The sequence below is a fragment of the Harmonia axyridis genome, chromosome 1 (assembly GCF_914767665.1).
Source record: "Harmonia axyridis chromosome 1, icHarAxyr1.1, whole genome shotgun sequence".
Classification (NCBI taxonomy): Eukaryota; Metazoa; Arthropoda; class Insecta; order Coleoptera; family Coccinellidae; genus Harmonia; species Harmonia axyridis.
The window spans coordinates 82,925,523-82,952,971 of NC_059501.1; the positions used below are offsets into that span (position 1 = coordinate 82,925,523).

Below are 27,449 nucleotides of genomic sequence, written 5' to 3' on the forward strand. Positions count from 1 at the left end.
GATTTCTCTGAGTTGGATTCCTAAGTCATTAAGGGTAGCTGGATGATTTTCTGAACTTCTCAGCCTTCTATTGAGGTTGTCCCAAACCTGCTCAATCGGATTGAGATCTGGACTTCTTGCTGGCCATTCCATTCGAGAGACTTCAACCTCTTCAAGGTACTCCTGAACGATGCGCGCACGATGAGGTCTGGCATTATCGTCCATAAAAATGGAATTTTCACCAATGTATGGGGCAAATGGCACTACATGTTCTTCAAGAATGTTCCTTATATACCTATCAGCACTCATAGCTCCATTATCAACGACCACTAGGTCTGTGCGAGCAGTCAAAGATATTCCACCCCATACCATAATCGATCCTCCCCCGAAACCAGTAGTATTCAGGAAATTCCAATGAGCATATCTTTCATGTGGACGTCTGTATGCAAGGGAACGTCGATCACAATGGTAGAGGCAGAATCTAGACTCATCTGTGAAGAGAACTCTTTCCCAATCAGCCTCTTCCCAATGGATATGCTCTCTCGCAAAATCCAGTCGATTCAAATCCACCTCCCACTATCAGAATTCGAGAAAATTATCACTAATCGAATATCACATGAATGCAACTGCGCATTTAATTCATGGAACCTACTAAAACTTTACTGCAGGAGTTAATGAATGGGTGCAGCACGTGGAACATAAAATATCAAAACTTTCAAATGAGATGATCATAAACACTACTTGTGCACAACCTAATATCCCAGTGGCGACATCTGCAATTATTAGTCCTCTAGAGCTGACGTAATTTAAAGGAGACGGGCCTAAGTTCAGATCCCTTCCATGTTAGTGCTTATGGCGCTTACATGAACTTTTGTAGTTATTTTTGTATATAGAATGTTTTGTGAATGCACGACATCTTTTTTCACCTATCACAACCAAAGTCACTTTAGAAGTTTACTCGAGGGCGTAGATTAAAAATATGTCATCAGATACTTTTTTAAAGAATTTATTGGTCTACTTATGGCGGTTTGAAAATAAGAAAAATTGGACCTTCGCGTAGAAAATCATAGTTTCCAAACTGTACATAGTAGAAGATTGAAGGTTACACCATTGCTTCCACAGAAGATCGATCCATCTGTAAAAAATCAACAACTGTCTAGGTCGTCTAGGATGTACTGCAGAAATGCCCGTTGGGTCGCGATCTTAGCACGGTTATTTTCGTGAAATGTGCGAACGGCAAAGCTTTGATGTACTCCGATCCAAATCATGGTCCTGACACAAAACTTCTGACTCTAAGGAACACAAAAACACCTTCCGCACCTACTTGCCCCCACTACATTCCGAGCATTGACCTGTAAAAACTCGTCAATCGGCTCTGCCGCACCCTATAAATCTTGTAAAGTACCCAGTGCCTACTTTTTTCAGAAACGAATGTACGTGTATGAACTACATTAAATATTTCATCAAAACAAAAAAGAAACCAGCATCAGTACTGACCTGTTCATCTCTGAATAATGGGTTATTTCATTTTGAACAATCATTAAGAATGAAATATCACAGGGTTTTGACAAAATCCGCAATATTCAAATTTAGGTCCTCAGTTCATCGAATGAACTTTACTCGAATAATAAACATTTCAAATGTGAACTATATTTAAAGAGAACATTACGAATTTTCCAAAAATAGGTTCATAAGCAACCATGAATGGAAATTGAAATTTACGAATTCGCATCTCTAAACAGACAATCAGTAGTCACATCATTTCATGCCTTTTGGCATCTTTATCATTTACAATGTTTGGCAAAGTTATTACTATTGAAGGCTGAATATCCTTTGATTCGGCTAATACTGTTTTCCCTCTTCCAGGATTCCAGTTGTGAAGTGCTATCCAGAACCGAACGCTTTGAATCCTTGCGAAGACATTATGGGATATTCCTGGCTGCGAATTTCTGTGTGGTTCGTAGTGATATTGACAGTAACAGGAAATCTAGCTGTGATAATAGTTGTTATATTCAGTGGAGGCGACGTGACTGTCACTCGTTTCTTGATCTGTAACCTAGCAACTGCCGATCTCTCTATGGGCCTCTATCTGGCCCTCATTGCCTTCATGGATCTCCACTCGGTAGGGAGCTACTTCAACTATGCCTATGACTGGCAATACGGTGAGTAATAACCTTGGAGTTGAAGGCTTTCATTTCTTATTCAGATCTGATTCAAAATTGAAGATTCCTTTATGTCAATTTGTATCGTTCATTGCATCTTGCCATCCTTAATCTTTGCAATTGAATTTGAAGTATATGGAAATATTGAGGAGATGTCTGCTTGGGCAGCTATGAAAGCGCAAATCACATTGAACTACCCTTCATACAAGAGAAGGAGCTTAAGGCCAGCTTTTACAACAACATTCTAGGGATATAAAATGAATAAAGCAGTTTCTAGAATACTCAAAACGTATAAGATTTTACTACCGAAAACATGCTGCTTGCATTGTTCTTGAAAAGTTGTGATTATTGTAGATAAAAGGCACTTACAATGCATCATATATTCAACCTATACAATTTTGGATATTACTACATAAACTTATAATTTTATGTAGCAATATCCAAGTTTAATCTTAGTGATTTGAAAATTGTGGCAATATCCACAGTTTTCAAATTTCAAATTTAACTTTCAGTTATTAGATTAGATTAAGATTTAATTGAACAGGTTCAGTTTCACTGCGACCTAATGGTCTATTGTGCCCCCACATGGAGCTATTCTCTCCATAACGTGATCTAGAGCTCGCCATCCAGTTCCAGAATTCTAATGAACTCCAGTATCTGGAATGGCTTCAAAGAGCCCTCACTGCTACAAGTTTCTTGTCCAAGGCAGATTTTGCGTTGGCTAGTGATAGGGAGGGATTCCATCACCAGGTGATCCGGAGTTTCTTCTTCCTCCCCACAGAATCTGAACTCGTTATTTTCCGCTACAACCATTCTCAAGAGGTGTTTCCTAAGACGATAATGATCTGTGAGGTGCTGTAGTATATTCTTCTTGAGATCAAGGTACTTCTTGGATCTCGCAGTGGCCAAGTTTCGGAGAAACTTTTTGGAATGATCCAAACCACGAACATTCCAATAGAGTGTTTTTCCTTCGGTTTTGTCCTTCTCCTGAAACTTTTTCTTGAAGGTACGTTTGCCTATGCCACAGAAAGGTTTCGGACCGATGAAAGGAGTTTGTGCTCCTTTTCTGGCAAGTGCGTTGGACTCTTCATTCCCTCTAATTCCCGAGTGGCCGGGAACCCAGAAAAAGACCTTTTTATCCCTGTATATTTCATTGTGTTTTATTCGGCACTCCAATACCATCTTAGAATCGATGATATGTGAGCTCAGTGCTTTGATTCGAGCCTGACTTTTAGAATGTATTACAATATCTTGCTAGGTCAATTTCAACACATCTTTTTATTTTGAGTATCTCTGCCTGAAAGCGGCCTAACGTTATTGGGCAGTACTGAATACTCCAGAACTTTCATTCATAGTAACACATGTGTTTTTGACACATAACCGATGATTCTTCTTAGGTTTCCATGTTATATCTGCACCAGAACGTTAATTGGTGTCTGGGCCCATAACCTATGATAACCTTGAAAAAAATGCACGTAAGTTTTATGTTATTATATATTCAACGTGAACACACTTGGATATATTATCATGCCAGTCTTCAATGCATTTCCAATTACTGTATCAACTTTACTTCTAATTATTGAAAGTTGAATTTAATTTCCTCAAATAAAGACAAACAGCACAAAGTTTATATTTCTAATAATCACCCTATATAACCCAGACATCGCCCCAATAAACTCCGTATATTTCCATGGCAAATCAAACATCAAAGTCAGCCTAATAATACCAATATTCTCCAACAAAAAATAAATCCTCTCCTATATTTCTCGATCTGACAAATAACACATCCATAACACCCTATCGATTTCAGGTCTGGGCTGCAAATTGGCAGGGTTCCTCACCGTTTTTGCTAGTCATTTGTCAGTATTCACACTCACTGTCGTCACAATAGAGCGCTGGTTCGCCATCACCTACGCGATTTATCTCACAAAGAGGATTCATATTGGGACTGCTGCGAAGACGATGGTTTTCGGTTGGCTGTATTCGATAGCGATCGCAGCGCTGCCGCTTGTTGGGGTGAGCAATTACAGTAGTACAAGGTAAGTGTTTACATGTAAGAGGAAAATTTGTATTTCCTCACATTTTTATATTTCTGATAAAATGAATTAAGTTGTGCACGAATGATTACTAAGATGATATCAAGAAAAACATTATTTGTATGTTGATCCACGAACACATCGTTTTGAATATAAAGGTGTTAAAATTATACTTTCTTGTGGTGCGCTATTATTGATTAATATTCGTTTCATATTTCGTTTCATTCGCGAAATTTTTTGATTATCCTAACAAGTGTTGACCAATCGAAATTTGCATTTTTCAGAAATTGTGAGTTCATTAGAAAAGTATAAGCTTGATATTTACGGATGAAAACAATGCAATTCAAGTGATTACCATAATACCCTATATGGTCAACCCATTGTCTATAGTTTGATGCTTGATCTCATAAATGGCAACTTCAATTTCATGTTTCAAGACATCAATCGTTTCAGAGCCTGGATCCTTCTTATTTATTATCGATTGATACGTTAATAATCAGTACCCTATCTTCCCCCCCCCTCCTTAAGTAACTATGGTGAGGGGAAGGAAGTATACTGATTATTAACCTAACAAACTGAGGATCTCTAAAGCCCTGGGAAGTGAGCCCTCGATTTCACAGACCGAGATACTGGCTGTTTATGTATGCGCTCAGGAGTGTCTTAAAATGAGCCTCAAGGGGGCGCATATCTACATCACCACGAACAGCCAAACTACGCTGAGATCCCTGGAATCGTACTGCCAAGAGTTTCTGTTGACTTGGGAGTGCCGTAACACCATGAAGCAACTGACCAGAGGCAATAAAGTGACTCTACTATGGGTACCACGGCACTGTGGGGTTGAAGGAAATGAAAAAGCTGATGAACTTGCAAATAGTGCATCAAAAGGTTAACACCTTCTGGACCTGAGCCTTTCTGTGGGCTAGGAAAAGACCAATGTAAAGCTGCGGTCCAGGTATGGGAGTTGAATAACAGAATAATCCACTGGACTAATAGTCCTGGACTTGCTTAGGCAAAAAAATTCCTCTCGATTTCACCTACCTACGCCAAAAAGCTCTTGAAGCTGTCACTAGCCGAGCTTCGGGTGATGGTGGGACTGCTGACGGGGCACTGTCGGTACAAACATCATTTGTACCGCATAGGAAAATCAGCAGATGAGATTTGCAGGCTCTGTGGATCAGAAGCAGAAACAGCCGAACACATGGTATGCAAGTGTTCAGAGCTGGCTGGCTTAAGAATCATTCATATGGGTAAGCCGATCCTGGATACCAGAGAGGTAACGGCCTAGCCCCCTAAGGAGGTTGTCAGTTTAATCAACGTCATCGACGACCTCCTTGGGTTTCCATGAATGAGTAGGGTAGAGAACAAAAGATCTACATGGTCGCAGTTCCCGGAAGGCTTACCGAACCACAACGACCCAAGTTCAAATAATAATAATAATTAACGTAACAATCGATAATAAGTAGAATACAGGATCTGAATGGTTTGCGTAACACTTAAATTTAACGGATATTGGGCCATTGTGGTATTGAAGGAAACGAAAAAGTCTATGAACTTTCAAAAGGAGGGAACAAACACCTGTTTGTCCTGAATCTTTCTGTGGATTTGAAAAAGACCTATATATAGCAGTGGTTCAACAATGGGAGTGGAGCAATAGAAAAACCATTTATCTTCTTGCTCAGACAGAGAAATTTGTGTTACTCTTACCGACCTATACCAGGAAACTCTTGAAGCTACCATGAGCTGCGCCTCGGGTAATAATGAGACTGCTGACAGGACACAGTCGGACCAAATACCTCTTGAACCGCATGGGTAAGTCAGTTGATCAGATTTGCTCTGTGCAATGGAAGTATAAACAGCCGAACACATGTATTGCAAACATCCAGGGCTGACTGGCCTAAGATCCACTCACATAGAAAGGCCACTTCTAGATACTCACAAAGTTATAAGGATCCTAGGATTACATCATTTTCGTTAACAGTATCGACCGCCTTCCTGGATTTGTATGAATATGTAAAGTTGATCTCTGTGAATGCTTCTTCGGTTTCTCTGCAATAATTTATGAATTCTCTGATACCCAAATGCAAGAGTTTTGCTCATTTCAATGAGTGGAAATGAGCCTCATCGGAAATTATGATTTTCTAAAAAAATTTTCATTTTCCACCATGCGATCATTCGCCTATTTCACTGAATGAGACCAAGTATTCTTGAATAACAAAGTTTAATAATGTATTGAAATAATTAATGAGAAAATACAGTCAATAAAATTTACACCTTACTAGCCTATGGCAAACACCTTAAGAGTAATTAAAAAAAAATTATAACACTCGACAATTTTGGACTATTTTGGTAAATCTTTTATAAGGAGAAAAATCAAACAACAATATATATATAGATTGAATTAAATATCCTCACCCTGGATATCACAAAAACTTCCAAACTTGTTCAAATAAACCTTTCAACAAATTCCCTATTTGTACCTTTCCTGAAACCGTCCCCGAAAACCGACTTGAACTTTATTCAACTTAGCATCGAACTTCAACTGTCTACTGAATTGAAAACTATTGTTTTTATAGTTGAATAATCGTCACCCTCCTTCTACCAAATTTTTCTAAGCGTCAATCTTCTTTTTCCTTTCGTCCAATCAGAGTGATTGTCCTTATGTACCTAGATTATTGGTTCCACCCCATGTTATGTACTATTGACATGGGGTTGTACCGTTAGCACCGCCTAAAATTAGGAACCATTTTGGACGCACAACCGTTGGTGGTCCCTCCGAATAGAACAGATTTTTATGTTCTAAGTTTTGGGCCATTTAATCCTCCCTAGAGTTTTTACGACTAAATTTTTATTGCTTTGACATCCTGTACAAATCTCTTGAAATTTGAACCTAGTTATTTTATCGTGGGATATCGACAGTGCCAACCACCCTGGGGTGTTTATCTTAAGCCAGGATGAAGGAATTAATGCCTAATAAATGTGAGGGGTGACAACGACTTCGTTTGCGTTCACTCTACTGGGATAGAACCAGGAATTTGTTGAATATCCTTTCAATGAGCCTGTAGTTATTGCGAATTATCATTCACATCCATTACAACTGGATGAGAACCTGAACGGCTCATTTTATTCAATAACTATCCAGATTTTCCACTTTGTTAGTTTTTAATACTTATTCAACTGACTTTCATAACATGAATGAGGAAAGTGTTGCCGGACGCCATATAACAACCACAAATACAAAAGCTTGTTGACCCACTATCAACACTAAATTGAGGGATGAGTACTAAGAAGCCTCAAAGATGATCATACACGAATTGCTCAAAAAATATTCATGTATGATTTCAGCATTTGCCTACCAATGGAGGTGAACAGACCTATCGACAAAGCCTACCTCTACTTCATGATCCTAGTGAATGGTGTAGCGTTTGCACTAATAGTCTACTGCTACGCAAGGATCTACCTAAGTCTTGGGTATGAAACTAGAAGATCGAGCACTAAGGGAGAGATGACGATTGCCAAAAAGATGGCCTTGCTGATATTCACCGACTTTGCCACCTTTGCTCCAATTGCTTTCTTCTCCCTGACGGCCCTGGCTGGTTATCCTCTGATAGGAGTGACCAGAGCTAAGATCTTGCTGGTTTTCTTTTACCCGTTGAATTCATGTGCCAACCCTTACCTTTACGTCTTGATGACTGCTCAATATAGAACGGATTTTGCTCTGCTTATGGCCAAGTAAGTTATAGTCATTTCAGCTGAACTCTTTTTACTTAATATAAACTATAAAATGATATTGAAAAGTTCTTGTGTTTTATACTTCTTTCTTTCTTAATGTAGTATTAAGAATATCGATCACAGTTGTTGTAATTTGATAACTCTAAATATTATATGGTCGATAGGAAGTTTTCCAAGTCGTTTCAGATGCCAGTCAACAATTTCTGATTTTCTCTATGATATATCACAAAATGAAATCTTTATCTATATCTATATTTGTTTGTTTCAGATGCGGCTACGACAAGCATCTGAAACGTCGAAACACAGCTTCATCTCATCATCAGATGCATGAAGGGAACAACAGCAAGAGTCCATATCCTTTATTGCCTGTAGATGACTGTAAACAACTAGAATCTACTAATAATTTTCGTAACGATGTTTATGTTTGAGTATCTCAATTTTATGAGAATCGAGTAGGAATTTTTCTATCAATATAAACGTTACAAAACAAATATATTATGATGTTCAATATTGTGATTTAGTTACTTTAGGTACTTTCCAGAAGTTTAATAAGAACCATGTATATAGTAGAGATTTAACGTGAATGTACAATGAAAGTGAATCTTCAATAAATATCAATATAAAAAATTAGTTTCTTTTCATCATAACATTCCTCATCTTTGAAGATGAAAATCGTAACCTAAACATACTCTAGTGATACTATGCATAAGTTCTCTAGCTAATTCACTTTTGATTTTGGAAATAGAAGTTAAAACTTTTCGGTAAATCCTCTCCACTTCCTCATCGTAAGTATTTTGCAATTCTAATTCTTCGTACATATTTTTTACTCTTTGGACACATTCGTTGTTCCATTTTCCATAGCAGTTCCTCAGTTCCTCCCTTTGAGCGGGTGTAGCGAGCTCTAGAGCCTTTATTATAAGCCAAGAGTATTTTCCTTCCTGGATATCGGTTCCTAACTTACCTGAGTAACTCTCACCATAGACGTCCAAAAAGTCATTCTGTTGACAGAAGAAAATATAATTACACTTCGAGCAGAGAGTTTTTGTGAACAAAGCATTTTAGTGTACATTAGTAAATAAATCATCAAGGTTGAACGACTTGATTTTGCTTTATTTAAATAAATTAATATCGACCTAAATACTCATTTTCATATTTGGTTTTCATGAAATTTTGGTATCGGAAAATATTTAACCTTTGGCCTAGAAATGCAACACATGGTTGCGCCATAGCTCACACATTCATTAGTTGCACAAGTTTTTTGCTATAGATGACTGTAGCAGTAAGTGGTAGTCGAAATAAATAGATCGTAGATGTCATGCAATAATAGTAGGTGTTTATATACATAACGCAGTCGAAATATTAGTCGATTTGTGTCTGCATCATAAAGTTATTCTCCATTAAAAATATCAGTTTACGAGCCAAATTCTCGTCATTTGCGGGAGGTTTTATTTTCTGCTTCAATATGAAGAGATCTGTGACTGAGGCTCATCAAATGCTCTCAAATACCTATGGTGAGGCCGCTTTTAGTAATAGAACATGCCGAGAATAGATTCCAAGCTTCAAGAACGCTGATTTTGACGTCGAAGACCAGCATGGCGGTGGAAGAGAGAAGGTTTTCGAAGATGAAGAAGTGGAGGCATTACTTTTTCAAGACTCGTGTCAAACGCAACAAGAATTGGTAAGATCATTGAGAGTGACGCAACAAGTCAATCAAAAGTGCCTTAAAGTCATGGGAATGATTCTGAAACAAGGAAATTCGGTACCGTACGAGTTGAAGCCGAGAGATGATGAACGGCGTTTGTTTGCTTGTGAACAGCTGCTTGCAAGGCAAAGACGGAAAGGATTTCTGCATGGCATTGTGATTGGAGAGGAAAATTGGGTTCATTACGATAATCCCAAGCGCAGAAAATCATGGGGATATCCCGCCCATGCTTTAACGTCGACGGTCAAAACAATGGTTCCAAGGACATGCTCAGTGTTTGGTGAGACCAGATCGGCATATTGTATTATGAGTCGTTAAAACAGACTGAAACAATCACAGGCGATTGTTATCGAATGTAGCGAAAGTGGTCAAGACATACTTCGAAACGTTGAAATGGGACGTCCTACACCAACCGCCGTATTCTCAAGACATTGCTCCCTCGGACTATCACTTTTTTCGATCAATGGCACACAACCTGGCTTGCGAAAACTCATCCGATCTTATGAAGAAGTAAAAAATTGCATAGATTCGTGGATCGGTTCTAAAGATCACCAGTTTTTTCAACGCGGGGTTCGTACGCTGCCCGAAAGATGGGAGAAAGTAGTAGCCAGCGATGAACAATACTTTGAATTATAAATAAATAACCAGTTTTTTACAATAAAGCCTCGAATTTCGGAAAAAAAAACGGTGGAAGCACAGATGTACGCCTTTGTAGATAATTAAACCAATGAACTCCTTTTAAAATGTACAACGGCTAGTATAAAGATAATCTCAATAAATCAGGATTATTCGAAATGATATAATACAATACAACGTGATGGTTATAACGTGAAATAAAATCCTAGGTAGGTTTACTCACCTGCACTTGATAAAACCTTCCCAACTCCATAAAAACTCTGAAGACCTCTTTGTCTTTCACCAAATCAGGACGTTTAGCTATAAACGTGGCTGTTATCACGGGAAAATAAAAAGTATAATACCCAGTTTTATTGTAAGCGATATTGTTGAACCTATCCATAGTAGATTTCTCCAGTGACCATCTTTCACAGTCCATTACCTGTCCAACCATTGTTTTCAAGATAATATCAACGAAAACGTTGACGATATCATTGTAATGTTTATGATCGACGAAATATTTCTCCAATAATTTGAATACAGACATTTGAAGAAGGATGCCATCGTTTATTGCTTGATGACCTACGTTTTCCAATTTGAACCAAGCAATTTTACCCCTTCTTGTCTCAGAGTTGTCGATTATGTCGTCCATCATCAACATGAAAGAAGATATCTAAAAAATAATAAATGAAAACCGGTCTTCAATCCAGATCCGGTCCCAGTCCAAGATTGACTTGTAACGGGTGTTTTTTTCGAGGTATATAACTTCAAGTTGGCATTACTGTTCAAGATGGCGACCGATTTAACAGCTGTCAAGTGATTTATTCTCAGTTTGGTTTGGCAATTCATCATCAATAGACTCACGCCTGAACAACGCTTGCAAATAGTGCAATTTCATTTCGAAAATAATGGTTCTGTGCAGAATACGTATCGCGCACTACGTCCATTTTATTTTTTTTAGCGATGAAGCGCACTTCTGGTTGAATGGCTACGTCAACAAACAATACTGCCGCATTTGGAGTGGAGCTAATCCTCAAGTGTATGTCGAAACACCGTGGAATCATTGGTCCGTACTTCTTCAAAAACGATGATGGCCAGAACGTTACAGTCAATGGTGATCGGTATGGAGCATTGATTACTAACTTTTTCATTCCTGAATTGAACAACCATGATGTCCAGGAGCTGTGGTTCCAACAAGACGGCGCAACATGTGACACAGCTCGTGTCACAATCGATTTATTGAAAGACACGTTTAGTGACCGCCTAATTTCACGTTTTGGACCTGTGAATTGGCCTCCAAGATCTTGTGATTTAACACCGCTAGACTAATGTCTGTGGGGCTATGTAAAGTCATATGCGGATAAGCCACAAATCCTTGACCATTTGGAAGACAACATTCGCCGTGTTATTGCCGATATACGGTCACAAATGTTGGAAAAAGTCATCGAAAATTGGACGTCCAGATTGGACTACATCTGAGCCAGTTGTGGTGGTCATATGCCAGAAATCATATTTAAAATGTAATGCCACAAGATTATCTTGCGAATAAATAAAATTCATGTCAATCGAATAATCCATCGTTGTTTTATTGCAATTTAAAGTTCTATAGCTCTAAAAAAAACACCAAAAAAAAAAAAAAATTACTCACCATTTCTATATACCAAGCAATCAATGCAGCATTTTGGAATTCCTCTCCTGTTAGATCTTCTCTTCCTAGGATGAATTTATAGCTAGCTATGTGTAAAGCTGGTCTTATTTGTTTACCGGTAGTTATATTATAATGTAGTATTTTTCCAAGACGTTGTTTCACTTCTTCCCTGTCAGTTATTAAATTTGTTGTGGTCAAATCTTGCATTATGAGTGGTAAAAACGACCTGAAGTGTTCCATTTCTTCATCTGGTAAAATTTTTATTTTCGAAGGATATCTAGATAGGGAATTTGGTAACATGGGCATTTCCAAAAGAGCCTGAGTGCTGTAATTTAAAAATCGAATAGTGAGCAATTTTTTGGCTTATAATCTGAATGGGATGAATAATTGAAAAAAAAACTTAAATCGAATCGAATGAAATGAAAACCCCATTCTCTTGAAGAAAAACCGGAAAAGAAGAGAAAAAAGACTGAAACATGTAATATGTATTTTCGACTTAAAATCTGTGAACAAGATGCAAAAAAGAATCAAGATTTCGTAGTAGGCACTTAAATTGTGGTATCAGATAAAAAATATTCCAGAAAAATGTTAACACAAATAAACAAGATAATTCACAAAAATCATATATTCAATCGATACGAATATCTGAAATCCATTCTAATCTAATTACATAATTAGGATGGATAAATACAAGATAATATTGAACATTATTCTAGATTAAAAGTTGTGTAATGTAATAAGGTATTTTTTTGTGAAGATAAAGTAAACTATTCAATGTTACATGCAAAGATTTCAATAACGGAAATCAAGAAAATGAGAAGATAATATCACTATTCTCTGAAAATTGAGGATGAATCCTTCAAAACCTGAATTTTTACTCACTTGTACTTTTTTCCATTTTTGGATGCCGTTTTGTCAATTCTATTAATTTTGCTAACTTGTTGAAGTAAAAATCGAGCGTGCCTCGACATCTCTTCAGATGCGTTTTGGATGATGAATGCAGGAAAAATCTTTGAAGGTCTATGCAGCCATTATCAAACTTGATAAGCTATTTTTTGGGAAAATATGACCTGCAACGATTAACCTATGGGTCAATTGAAGAATTGAACCTTAACTATTTATTCGGTATAAACATGATAGTTCAACTAGTAAATTTGGAAATTGTGTCATGTTATTTTTTCATAGAAAGCTATTCATTAGATGGGGTCATAATATTAATAGAGTATTAAACATTTCGATGCTTACGTGAGCTAAATAAATCCTACCTATTATGGATCTTCATATTGTGTATTAATTTTATTTCTGTGGTTTATTATTTGTGCGTGTGTTTTTGTCATTTCTTTTTGTAGGTACTATGTATAAGTATGTTTTTATGTAATGATTTTCATTGACTTTTTATATTTATGCGAAACAAGTGAAAGAACACTTATCGCTCGTCAACCTTGTTCATTCATTTTATTTTATTGTGAAACATTTTTTTTTTTGTATTTGTTGAATAAACGTTATTATTATTAAAACATCACCCAGAAAGATAAAAAAAGAGGATAAGGATTAAAAAATCAGCGACCCAAAGGTAGATAAGTAGGTAATGAAATCATAGCGAAAGTACTCAAATAACTACATTTCGAATAAAAATGGCAGAAAATCAATTAATGCAACCCATTTTTTGAACGCTCATTCCCCGGACAGAGATCTATATCATGTATCACGATGCGTAGAGTTGTCCAATAAGACGTTACATTTTGATAAAAAAAAACCTCTATGGATGTCGGGTTTCTCTCGACGAGACCTTTCGTAAAAGAACGTTACTTTACGTCGTTAAGTTGCGTCACGTTACAGTGAATTGCGTAGTAGTGTTTTAAGTTACGTTTAAGTAACGTTTTAAGTTATGTTTAAGTAACGTTCAAGTTACGTTAAAGTTATATTAAGTTACGTTCAAGTTACGTTTAAGTTACGTGAACTTGCGTTACGTTACATTACGTTACGTTGCGTCACGTTACGTTATATTACGTTACGTTAAATTTCATTATGTTGAGTCAAATTTTTCATTTCTGTCAGCCGAAGAAATGTTTCACGATGACCCAAAAGTGCTCTAGTTTTTCGAGCTCTATTTTATTCAACAATTCAGGTCTTTTTAGACAAAGTAGTATTCTCTACCACGAACCGATATAAACGTTTCAGCTTCACTGCTGTTTAGTTTCTTCTAATTCTTCCAAGTTTCATTCAATAAATAACAATCAAGAAGTCTCAAAATCCATTATCCAACTGTAAAATGGCGTAAAGCATTGAAAATATACTATCTTTAATTGAAATTGTTTTGTTCATCTTCAAAAGGTTAGGGCATTTCTGTTGTTATTATTCTCTTAACCCAAACACATTAAAGGAGAATATAGATCGGGATTTCGTAAATAACAAACTATTCTATCAATATTTCTGCGTAGAATCAAGTTGATTGAAAAATAGGTTGAAATACAATTCGGCTTTCATAATTATATCAGTTTGTTTGTTAATTCAATGATCAATAATTTTAAAGATAGTCTGCCCAAAATTGAGACGTTCTCATCAGCACACTGCTCAATATAATAAATGACATAAAAAAAAGTTAGTGAAGCACTGACGCAAAGTCAGGACATTTTTATTGTTCGTTCATTGAAGTCCAATTGCATCCTTGTAGACCACATGACTGTATAGCAACCTTCAAAGCAGCAATTGGCTCCTAACTTTAAAGTCCATGATTTCCCTTATTTTCTCTATATACTGCCCAAATTTTCATTGGTTCTGTCGCCGTTCTCTACATGAAATTCTGGTTCATGCAGCTTGGAATACTCTTTAAATACACAAATTTCAACTCGATCCTGTTATCACAGAAATATTAGGTATTATTTCATAATATTCTTTCAGAATTTTTGATTAATGAAAATTTTTATTTCATAATAAGTATTGGGTGATTTTTTTCAATATTTTTCTTGAATCTTCTATAGATCTTCTTATGATATAAACATAAAATCTCGAACGAGGCTTGGAATTGTCATTCTATTCACATCTGAATGCACATTGTAATTCCGATCTTATCTGCAGTTCGAATATTGACAGAAATACAAAATTTAAAAATCTATTCAAAATCTGAACCTATCGTGTAAATTCTTAAGTCTTTTCATTCGAAAGGAGAATCTCGGGCTCAAAACTCCAGAATAATAGATATTGTGACGAATAGATAGAGCGATCTGTTCTAGGAACATGCGCTCAAATAGATCACCCAAAATAAGGATTTTGTTATTTACGAAGACTGTAATTTAACATATTTCTTGAAGGTTTCTCCCAATAAGAAGAATCAATTTGTAGTGAAAATAATAAAAAAGAACCTATTCATCCTCAAAAATATCACAACATACCGAAAGTAAAGCATCATGCATTCATGTTACTGAAAGAGTTGAACCTCCAGAATAAAAAACCCAATATATTTATATGTTTATTTAAAACAGAAAGCCTCGATCTAACATAAATTCTATCATCTACCTTATGATCATATAAAATTACAAACAAAAATAATTTTGTCGATTCTGAAACGAACCGGTAAAAAAATCATTTTCACCACCATTAGTGATTGTAGAAATCTTAACCTAATACCTAGAATATCACACATCAATCTCGCAGTCATCGAATTGGATCACCACGTTAAAGCTTAGGGACAACTTAAAGGAGCCACACACCGCGAGATCTGAAACCGCCAACGAATATCACATCAGGCAAATCCCGCTGAGTGTGGCTCCTTCAAAATATGATAGAATATCGCTAAGGTTCTTATGAATCACAAAATACTGAGCGAGGATCAACATCAGTCAGGAATCAGTACTCCCTCTTATAGACTTTTTCCATCAGCTTGAAGAATAATTTGTGGGGAAGGCCTTTGGTGAGTTGGTGGATTTGAGTATTGGTTAAATTGTAGCTAGATTCCTCGAAAACGGCGAATGTACAAGGCAAGCTCAATTGTCGGAACAGAGTCCTTACTATTTCCAGAGAGGCTGGGTCTGATTTGCCATAGTAATCCTGCAGGAGTTTCTTTTGAGGTTGTGATGCTTTCTGTAGTGCTACCACAATGGGCCAAGTGCAACGTCCTTCTTGAATGTACCTTGAAGGCTTTCCAGTGGTTGATACATCATTAAAGCAGTCCAAGAAGTCATCCTGAAAAAACATCAATTGTTAGTATTAATGCTTCTAAAAACCTTTTTTAACGCGATTCAAGTAATGAGTAAACCGACAAAAAGAAATACATAAAAGAGAAGCGTTGTTTCCACTCCAGGTAACACTCTGACTTTGTCTCCTCATATCTTATTACCTATGTTTGTGAGTCGAGCAGTAAGAATTTTGTTGCAGTCTTTTTTATAAAAGTAGGTACATCTATAGTGCACAGGTACACTGATAGTTCTAAAACCAAGACGGGGACTGGCGCTGGAGTATTAGAGCTGGCACCAAATGCTCATTATTGTTAGGCCACCGTTCGAGAATCTTACTGGCAGAAATAATTGCAATCCAAAGATGTGTGCAAATGAACCTAGTAAGAAATTATCAGAAACGTGATACAGCAAAATATTCGGACAGTTTCGAAGGAAACTCAAAGAAATGTGCAAGAATCAAGAAGGTCTGTTTAGTCTAGTTTCCCAGTCCCTCGAGAATTAGCCCAGAATCTTTATGTGTTGAAGGTAAATGTACAATCAAGAGTTTCAGGAGAAGAAAAACACCGAAAGAGGAATACTCTGGCCGAATATTCCTGGGTTGGGTCCTTGAAAAGCTTTGATGCTGCAGGATTTAGGGGGTATCTGGTTCTGAGCAAAAAAATGCTGCACCTCTTCACTGGATTCCTTACAGGGCATAACCTCATGAGAAAGAGTCTGGCAGAGGACGACGATAGCAGATAAATTGGGGAGAAGGAAGAAACTCCAGATCACCTGGGTGGTCTGGCCATCGCTAGCCAACGCAAAAAAATGCTTTGAACAAGAGATTTATAGAGGTGAGAAAGTAACCCCCTTGGGGCCATCCCAGATACTGGAGTTCATGAAAACTCTGGAACTTGAGGGCGAGCTGTAGACAGATGGCGAGAACAGCTCTAATGAGGCACAACATATCATAAGGTTGTGGTGCAATGAAACCTCCCTCAAATCTAAATCTAATCTACAGTGCACAAGTTCTTGTTTCATTAGGTCAGCCTATACTTGATTATTGATGTGGTATTTTCACCTACCTGTGCTTGATAGAATTGACCCATCTCAAGAAGAATGGTTTTAGCCTGCCTGTGCATCTCCGCATCAGTATGGTTAGCTAAGTACATAGCTAAAGCTACAGGCAAATGGAACGTGAGATAAGCATTCCTGTACTTGACGATAGCATCGTATTTCTTCATCGTGAAGCTTTCCAAGCCTTGGCTGCTACACAACTTGTCCAAAGCGTGACCCATTGAGCTCTTCAAGGTGACGTCATGCAACAGTTCTGTGATGGGAACGTAACAGCTGTGTTGTGAGAAATACTTTCGCAGTAAAGCGTACATGCCACCTTGTAACATGACGCTGTCGTTCACAGCCATCAGTCCAACGTCTTCCTTCGTGTACCAGCAGGGTGCATCTCGTCTTATTTCTGCTTGGTTGATCAGGTCGGTGTTGACAACAAACATGCCAGCTAGCTGCAAGTAGAAAAAATTATTGATACTTGAAACGTGAGATGTTTTTTAGTTACTGATAGATGCAAAATATACTGGTTTAGCAAATAACTATTCAAATCTTCATTGGAGTTGTGTTTTAATCATTTTCATCGATGTTTTTAGGTTGAGGTATAAGCTTTAACTCAGTTATACTACTTTAATTGCTATGATTACTGTATTTATGAAGTTCTCGCGGACAAAAGAGTTCACAACAGTCACAGATTGAATATAGTACATGTTGTGCCTTGGGTAGTTCCCAATTTCATAGAACAAAAACAGTGTTATAAAAAGAACAGATAAATTTCCAGGGAAGTTTCATTGAATTGAAAGGTTTGAGGATTCGCACTCCTTTTTCTAGAGTAGTGTGGATTTTTTGGGCGATTTCTGCCTATGTTGCAAACTTCAGATCCACCAAGATACTTGGTCGATATGTGAACACCGCAGGAGGTTGAATCTGGAGAGCGCGAAGGCCTGAGAAGATACTAGCGTTAAGAGATCAGCTAGAGAATAACGCATGGAGGATAAGTTCTGTGTGCTTCAGCACCAATTTGAAGAAAAAAGATGATCTCAAACAAATTCCTCGACATGACGTGAGAATCGCAAAAAAAATCAACTTAGTGAAGATTTCGAAATATACGAATTTCATTTTCTGAATTCTTTATATTGATGTTAAATAATGAATCTTTTTGACCAATTCACAAAGCATCAATACGTAATTTATATTGCGATCTCCTTTTTTATGAACTCCCAATCTTGGGCGAACTGCAAACCTATTTAGTATTCGATTCCACAAACCGGTTACAACTACCGGTTGAATGGCACGCCTCAATATTCACAACAAGTGTCTGTCTATATTTAAAACATTGGGTTACACCGTATATATCCAACAAGAGATTCAGAATTTATTCCGAGTATACGTTTCGTGTTTCATGAGACCAGAATTGATTTATTCTTATATATTATTATTATATAGAAGTAGAATAAATTCGTTTTTCGATTCTAAGAGAACGATATAACCAAAACTGTCGTTTCAACTTTATGTTTCAATTATATTTATAACTTCATTATTGTTTTAGGTACAAAAGAGCTCTTTTCTAACGAGTTATGACGCTTAAACTAATTAAGAAGTTTTTTTATTTCATGTATAATAATATTTTTTTATTGTTCAATGTAAATGCTCAGTTTTTCAATGTACGTTTGTATTTGAGAACTCTTCAAATTAACTTAATGGAAGTAAGCTTTACAATTTGCTGTAGCGGTAAGTGGTAGTCGAAATAAATAGATCGTAAATGTATCCAAATATCAGTCGATTTATGTCTGCACCATGAAGTTATTCTCAATTAAGCATGTTGCTTACCAGCCAAATTCTCGTCATTCGCGCGAGGTTTTGATTTTTGGCTTTAATATGAAGCAATCTGCAGATAAGGCTCTTCGAATAGTCTCAAATACCTATGGTGGGGCCGCTATTGGTGAAAGAACGTGCCAAGAGGAGTTTCAACGCTTCAAGAACGGTGATTTTGACTTCGAAGACATCATTTCGGTGGAAGAGAGAAGGTTTTCGAAGATGCAGAATTGGAGGCATTACTTGTTGAAGACTCGTATCAAATGCAACCAGAATCAGTAGGAAAATTGTGAAGAAAAGTGACGCAACAAGCCATTTCAAAACGGCTGAAAGTCATGGAAATGATTAAAAAACAAGGAAATTGGGTGCAGTACGAGTTGAAGCCGAGAGATGTTGAACGGCGTTTGTTTGCTTGTGAACAGCTGCTTGCAAGGCAAAGACGAAAGGGATTTCTGCATCGCATTGTGACTGGAGACGAAAAATGGGTTCGATACCATGATACCAAGCGCAGAAAATCATGAGGATATCCCGGTCATGCTTCCACATCGACGTCTAAACCGAATATTCACGGTTCCAAGATCATGCTCAGTATTTAGTGGGACCATCTCGGCCTAGTGTGTAATGAGTTGTTAAAACCGACTGAAAGAATCACAGGCGATCGTTATCGAACGCAATTAATGAGTTGGAGCAGAGCATTGAAAGAGAAACGGCCGGAATACAACGAGAGACTTAATAAAGTAATTTTACTGCATGACAATGGCGGAAGTAAAGTTGTACTTCTGAGTATTTATAACAAACCTTTCCACAAATCATTTCGTGAAAAATGTCGAAAAAGGAAATGTTGGTTTCGTGGGATAACATTTCCCTATGTTATCAAAATATTTCAAAGATATGCCTTCAATTTTTCCATCTCTCTTTGGAAGGTCCCAATTACCCAATATTAATTGTTTGCATTTTGCAGAGTCGACTTTCATTAAGGCGGCAAGTTGGTTCTCTTCCTAGGGTGACAATTTGGCTAGCGACAGCTCTGCATATCGATAGCAATCACGCGTACGAAATGGGAGTAGGTATTATCGCATTATTACCATCAAACTGAACCGATAATCGAAATGTTATTGTCGGCGAAGTGTCGATTGATTGGATTGTGTCATTCATTCATTGAATGGTGTGATTGAAACGATGGAAATTTACAATTTGATAAGTGTTATTTCACGATTGAATTCACGAGCAAGAAACGTGATGGTGTTAATGTGACCTGATGATACAGATAAAAATTTCGAAAATGTCATTGTTTCATTTTCGGAACGCATATCAGCATAAAATATTTACTTTCTTGATAAATGGAATAATATGAGGATTTTATTGGTTTTTATTCTCTCATAAAGTACCGAGAATATTCAGTTTAAATAACTAGGAATTGTAGATATTTTTTCATTGATGAGTTGGCACCACTTCCTCATATACTCAGGCGGAGTTTGAATCTCATCTATCAATTAGGTGCAGCATTTTAAGAATACATCAATTTTGTTTTATTACTTCCATTAATGAAATTTTGGGGCATTGTTCACGGTGAAAAAATAAACCATAGAGCAAAACTTGTAGTGCTTTTTCCTTCAAAATCACATTACAGCTTCGGTTCGCCCGTTTCAAGTCCAAATGAGACATAAAATAGAATACGCATAAAGTACTGAAGTCGATATGCGTTGGAAAAATATTTTGATGACTATATCATTCAAATTAGGAAGAATAATACATAATCAGTGTTCCCCTGAACTGAATAATTTCCGGAACTTCATTATCATCTTGTATTTTAATTTCGATTTCCTAAGCATTGAACTACTTTGCGTCTATAAAAAAGTATTAGTTAACATTCAAATGTTTTAATTTAAGTTCAACAGAAGATCTCCCATTAAAATAATTTTATTTTTATATCTAGCGAACGACCTTGAAGATCACTTCAATGTCAATGGGATATTCTTTATCAACTCTTTGCTTCCTACTGATAAAATATATCCACTCTTCATAGTTCTTTTATGTTATTTTTGCTGATATCAAAAATACTTATTGATGGAAAACAAAATATATTCAAGAAATTGAAATTCACCATCACCAATAAAAAGGTTCCTCCATATGAAAAAATTGAACAAAAACCTTCATAGGATGTATCATTTCCGCAATAGATATCTACACAAGGATAACTGGTGTAAACACTAAAACCACTCAATCACTAGAAGGACTAGATGGAGTGTTTTCAGAAACATTCTGACATTATCTTGACAGGTGCCTTATCAAGATACAATAAGTCTCTTCACAAACCCAAGTAAAAAACCTGTATTTATAGGACGTTTTTCATGTTTCCCTGTCGTCCCATACGTGGAACCTTCGGTTTACTAGATTTAACTGACAGCGTGAAGATAGCTGAGAGTGATATGACGACGAGATAACTAAGTGCTGGTAGTTGTGCCAAAATATTGGGTAAAAAATATTTAACATAATGAAAAATATGATTCAAAAAGTACTACCAGTTATCAAACTCAAAGCTTCATCATTGAAACTTACCATTTCAACGCACCAACCAAGGATGTTCGCCAGTCTTATGTTCTCAGGAGTGAGTCTGTCAGGGTGTTCGAACATCTTGTATGCTCCAACAACCGCCAGTCCTCTGTTCTTCTTGCCACTTGGTACATTGTACTGTAACAGTTTAGCGTATCTTTTGTTTATTTCTGTGATGTCTGTATGACGACCAGCGTCAGTCAGATCTCTCACGAGATCTGGAAAGATGGCCATGAATTCTCTGCTTTCTTCTTTGGAAACGATGGACCATGATGAGGGGTTTAGTTTTGCCTTTGACTGGATGGTGGATAATGCTCTGGAATAAATAATTGATGAATTTAGTAAATATTTCACTGCAATTTGAAATGATAAGAAATGGTTAAGTGTGCTAGTAGGAGAATTCAATTATGAAATCAAAAAGCTATAAATACACAGGATAGATATGGATAGAAGATTGCAACATACATATATTTTTGATTGAGTGGAAAATTATGGAAATATTTCGAATTATTCTTCTGCTACCAAATAAATATTCTCTTGTTGCGTACATTTATTTGTCGTTATTGTACTCTTGTATCGTGTAAAGATAATTCAATTCAAAATTCGGTATTCACAAATGAGCAGTGATTTTGATAGAACTATTCAAAATGTATAGTTGTATCTTTTCATAATTGAATGGCATAACCTACTGAACAAAAATAACATAAGAAATGAAAAAATAATACACAGTATTGCCATTATAACCATGTCAAGGTCTCTTATTTTTATTGAAAAACACAGATCGACATAAAATTTCAGCAAAAGTTTGGCTGAATAAAAATGATCTCACCAATTAATATGTTATTAGATCTCGTTTTATACATTCTTGATTAACGTCTTCTATTTTCTAGTAGTTACCAACAATAAGTCCAGTAGTAAATGATGATGAAAGATGATTTCAATTGATTATCATTTCCCGAGTACTATATTTCCTGTTACTAGAAAAAACCTGTGGATTTCCATGTAACATTTTATGATACATCAAAGGTTATATGTATTTATTTTATAATATACATACGTATAAAGATATCACGATTTAATCAATTGGAATCAATATATAATTATGTATCTTGAGTGATATTTGTATCAAAATATGCCGATTATTTGAACATGATAATGTTATGTTATATTAATTATCTCACACTGCTTCAATCAGTGTTGGGCGAATCAATCATAATAATAATTGCTTTAAATGGAAACTATTGTTGATTTCTCTATCTATGACACAAATTCGATATTATTCAAAAATAATTGTTTCGATAACACACCGTGTTTGTTTTTGTTCATAGAGCGCGATTGTACTAGATATAATTCCAGTCAAAGATACACTCATTTCAATTTACCAAGGCAATTTGACTCGAATTGAGTTCACTTCCTACACTTTATGTAACGCTGTTTAGACTTCAAACGAATGATAATTTTCATAGATGTATTTTTCATGTACCAACGTGAAATGGTCATCTCTAATTGCATTTTCATGATTTCCATAACGGTGCTTATTAATATAACAAACAAATAAATACCAGCAACAGTTATCTAGGTTGGACCTAATAGATACATATATGAAAGTGAATTATGCCATTATATCTCTTCTATTGTTAGATTGATACGGTTCAATGAACTTATCCCAAATTTTTTAATGGACATGACAATAATGGTTGCAATTATCCATACTCTTAATGAGACCAGGGAAAATTACATATTTTGGGGATTCCTCCTGTTTTTGAGTCCTTTCGATAAGCTCCTCCTCGACAATTGTTCGTTATTTAATAATTATTTCAAATTTTCCATATCAAAGAAGAAAAAGAGGTTGATAAACTATTTATTTTCATCGAAAAAAAAATTTTATTAATTTTTCAGACTCGATGAATCTATAAATGAATATTTAACATTATATTATGATTTGAGTTATTTGAGATAGGTGAAACATAATAATGTGAATTTTTTTGTGAATTTGCATATGAATGTTAGTGAGAATTTGTTTCTTCTTGAAATTCAAATTCATCATTCGAAATGATCAAACAACATCCTGAAATATGATTCAACAATACTCAAATTCGTATCAGACATGTTAATTTATTTTCCATTTTGGACAAGTTGGACAAGACTACAATTGTTAGAGGATTAGATTTCAAGGTTGTCATTATATAGCTGTGAATTGCAGACAAACAATACTTGAAAAACAATTTAACTGATTTAAATTCATATTGAATATCAGAATATTACGTGTTATAGGTTCTTTGGATTTAACATCTAATATGTATGCAGTTGTGATTCTACTGTTATTTTGAATCATAACTTGTTTTCCAATGGAAACATGTAATTTATAATGGCAATGATGTGTATTATTTTTTTTTTTAATTTCTTATGTGATTTGTGTTTATTAAGTTGTCATTGGATCATGAAGAGATACACCCTTCAACAATGTTAGTTGTTTTTCCATCTGAATCAGTGCTCATTTGTTTATACTGAAAGAAATTTAAGAAGAATATGGACGAAATTATTCTGTTGATAGACTAACCTCTTCGTTGTATTGGAGACAAATTTGAAAGTGAATTTTCTTTACACGTTACAAGAGTACCAGTATGACCTATATTGATTTGGTAGCAGAAAGTGTGAAAGAAAATTTAAAATTTTCGGTTCGACGTCGTTTTCAATAACTTTCCCAAACAACTTGAAAGCGATAAATACATAATAGCATATTGTAACGTTTCAAAGAAAAAAAATGTTTCACTGAATGATTTATATTGTTTTTATTTTCACTTTTTTTAAATCGTATTATCGCCTTTGGAAAACCAATTACAACACGTACTGATTAATATTTTCAGAATCGGTATGAAATTAAATCAATGGTTATCATCAAAAACCATGTCGTGTTTTATTACACAACTTGAGCTAAATATCTGCAAAAAACATCATAGGGAGAGTACTCAAGCATGAATATTTCTCTTAAACATTCTCATCATTGTGATTTTTTCTTTGGAAAATTGAAATCAATTTCTCATTAAATTTTTTTTTGAATTCAACGTTTCAACGTTACATGGAAATGTACAGGTTTTTTGTAATAACAGGAAATATCATACTGGGAAAATAATTAAGAAGCACATAATAATGAATTTAAATCATCTCCCATTATTTTCTACTCGACTGATTATTCATACTAAAAAATGGAGAAGAGTAGGTCATCAAGAACGCACAGAAAATATATATTGGCGAGATCAAATTATACATATTATAAAATGATTTCATGTAGGTTATTTCTTTTGACGAACGGAAAAATTCGAACGTTATGAAAAACCTACAAATAGTGAAGGCTTCGGAAGATAATCAACTAAAGAAATTGACTCGATAATGTCACATGTATCGAGACAATGATACGTCAATTTTTTCATCGTGAAAGTTACTGGACAGCTTTCCAATACATCAACATCTCACAAGTAGAGAAAGCTCGAATGGGTGTCAAATGAAAAAGTTTGCGAAATTAAAGATGTTGTTTTTTTCAAGGCTATATTAATATAATTCAATTCTTTCTTAAAAAAAAATCATAGGTTTTATACGAAATTCGGTAGAAAAGCATAAAATTATATCAATAATACTTATTGAAACTCGAAATTTCTTAGTAGATTAGGACCTGGAATGCTTGGATCAAGTTCTTAATGGTCGAAATTCAACTAGGGGTTTCGTTGTCGAAACGATCATTAGACGCCTATAAAAATTCTGTGGATTAAATCGAGGTGTGCAATGTGAGCTCAAAAATCATTATATAAACCAAATTAGTGTGAAAAATAAGAAGAGAGAAATGAAACACAAAAAAAAAGATTTTTTTCTTTAAGCCTTGAGGGGGAGAGGGGTTTATAACGAAAAAACATCTAGAGAATGTATAATAGAAAATTTCACGTCATCCACCTCGACAGAATGTACTAAACCTACAGACCTATCTTTCTGAGTGAAAATATAAACGTGGTGACTAATGGAATCCAGAATGTCGATAAAGAGATTCTTTGAGACAAAGGGATAATTAGATATAATATAGACTTATTTAAATACTTAAGGGTCCTAAAAAATAAGAGAAATTGCCGCCGATTCAATTTGAGTAGTTTGGAGCTTTTACTTCATTGATTTTTATCATCAATTTGACATTTATGCCCCGTATGTTAAGAATGAATGTATCGATGATAGATCAAGCTCTGATATAACTGCTGGTTGATGAATACGTTGATTCAATTTTTGCACGATTAAATTATTAAGCGTTGTGACTTAAGACGGATATTCCTCCTTGGGGGATATATTTCCCTTATCCACCCTCTTAGGTAAGCCACTGCGAATCTCCATGTAGGCTGAAGGCAAAAATGTTATCTTCAATAAAGATACAAATGAAGAAGACATCTTTCAAGAAGAAGATACATGCACGCACACCAAAGAAGTTATACTTCTGTTCGGATATTGTACTTAAACTATATAATGCGAATCATTCAAAAGATTGTCGACAAACCTTTCATTATTATATGAAAATTCTCCAAAAGTGAAACAAACGAATCTCTTGAAATAAATAGTGTATAATTCTCAAAATATTCTTTTGAACGAACAAACAGATGTAAAATCATCCCTATTAGTCCATTATTAAATATATTCAGATAGTTTGGAAATCCAGGAGCCAAATGTCTAATATACTTATAAAGTTTATTATATCCACATTTGTTTTCATGTTTTTTCGGTCAACGTTTTCGATACCTTTAATTTACATGTAAGTTGGCCTGCAAGCTTTGTTTTGTAGAAGTCGAAATGGCACCTGAAGTGTTGAGAAACGATTGTTGTAAACATTAAAGAATTTGTGGACATTACTTCGTTTTAATGTGATTATAGAAAATACATCATAAATAAAGAACTTGGGCATTTTATACATTATAGAACGTTCTCAAAACTCCATCTACATCATTTTTACCAAAAAATCCGTTGTAACACAAACAGGCCGGTGTATGTTTTGAAACCGGCCAAACCCAAACACCAGATCCTTTGTTCAGACAAGAAGAAGGTGAAAGACAGAGACAGAGAAACAACATACGCTGACGAAGTCACGTAGGCCATCCCCGTGAATTGCATAAGTAACCCAAATACAAAGTGCGTTGACCCCAGGGGCGTCTCACGCGCGCAACAATCTCCCTAACCCGGCCCTGATACAAATAAACAAACAATTTACCTGTTGTTGCTTTCTCTGTGCAACCGCATATATCTATTGGGCGTCAAGGCGAGTCTTTCCGTCTCTTGACGCGTCAGAGCGTCGCTGTTTGCTGCTGCAGACGTCTTGGTGATGCTCCTGGTTACACCCTTCACTAACTCTCGGAAAGAACGGTTGGCACCGATTTTAATTGAAGAGGCCATCTTCAGGAACTGTCTAAGGGATTGTCTTGTCTTCTCTGGTCGCGAATTTCAACTAGTCTGGTTGCCGTCGTCCCAGAGGTTTGTATACATTCGGATGTAGAGAAGGATGGGATGAAAACAAGTTGTGGCTGTCTCTGTCCCTACTATTGGTTCTTATCAGCCGGTTCTGGGTGCACGTGGTGCCGGAATGGTCGCGTATCACGCTGGAGGGCGGCGTTGCCAGATTTATCGGGTGAGAAGTCAGAGCGTTTCGTGGGAGAGAACCTTTAGGCCTTGATTAATATTTTAAAGATTTCTTCCTAATATCTCACTTTTTATGGAACTTTCAAAAGTTGTTAATACCTCATTCATTCTGAAGAGTCATATGAATCATTTTTGAGGATTATCTCCAGGTGAATTTGCAAGATCTATGATATACCAAGAGAAGCTGGAGTAATTAATTCAAATCAAATTTCAAAGAACCTTAGATTTTCGTCTTTTTGTGGACTCAAAATATTCACAATGAATTCTGGCCACATATCTAGGGTGTTATTGAATAAGTGCGACTAAATTCAAGAAGCTTGCTTCTGCAGG

At 35.9% G+C, this 27,449-nt stretch overlaps 2 protein-coding genes across 2 annotated transcripts in view; one reads left to right on the forward strand and one right to left on the reverse strand.

Annotated features, from left to right (window-relative positions):
* LOC123670541 (lutropin-choriogonadotropic hormone receptor) overlaps positions 1-8,334 on the forward strand; it is a 45,264-nt gene extending 36,930 nt beyond the window's left edge. The window contains exons 11-14 of the mRNA XM_045607530.1: positions 1,846-2,141; positions 3,952-4,180; positions 7,520-7,906; positions 8,175-8,334. Of these exons, the coding sequence (XP_045463486.1) occupies positions 1,846-2,141; positions 3,952-4,180; positions 7,520-7,906; positions 8,175-8,334 (1,072 nt within the window). The remainder of the gene's footprint in view (positions 1-1,845; positions 2,142-3,951; positions 4,181-7,519; positions 7,907-8,174) is intronic.
* Positions 8,254-27,209, reverse strand: LOC123674155. The gene is made up of 8 exons (XM_045609059.1): positions 26,695-27,209; positions 21,465-21,774; positions 17,111-17,545; positions 15,725-16,053; positions 12,754-12,891; positions 11,872-12,196; positions 10,468-10,896; positions 8,254-8,904 (listed from the first exon to the last, which is right to left on the reverse strand). The coding sequence occupies exons 1-8, from the start codon at positions 26,874-26,876 to the stop codon at positions 8,560-8,562; spliced, it is 2,493 nt and encodes an 830-aa protein (XP_045465015.1). The 5' UTR covers positions 26,877-27,209; the 3' UTR covers positions 8,254-8,559.
* Between the last annotated feature and the right edge of the window lie 240 nt (positions 27,210-27,449).

Excerpts from the sequence above, each read along its gene's own strand:
- LOC123674155 (XM_045609059.1), bottom strand. The coding sequence starts at position 26,876 with ATGGCCTCTTCAATTAAAATCGGTGCCAACCGTTCTTTCCGAGAGTTA. Across the intron at positions 12,892-15,724 it reads GAAAAAGTCTATAAGAGGGA|ACCTTCAAAGATTTTTCCTG; the intron begins GTACTGATTCCT and ends ATGGCTGCATAG. Across the intron at positions 8,905-10,467 it reads GAAGGTTTTATCAAGTGCAG|AATGACTTTTTGGACGTCTA; the intron begins GTGAGTAAACCT and ends TTCTGTCAACAG.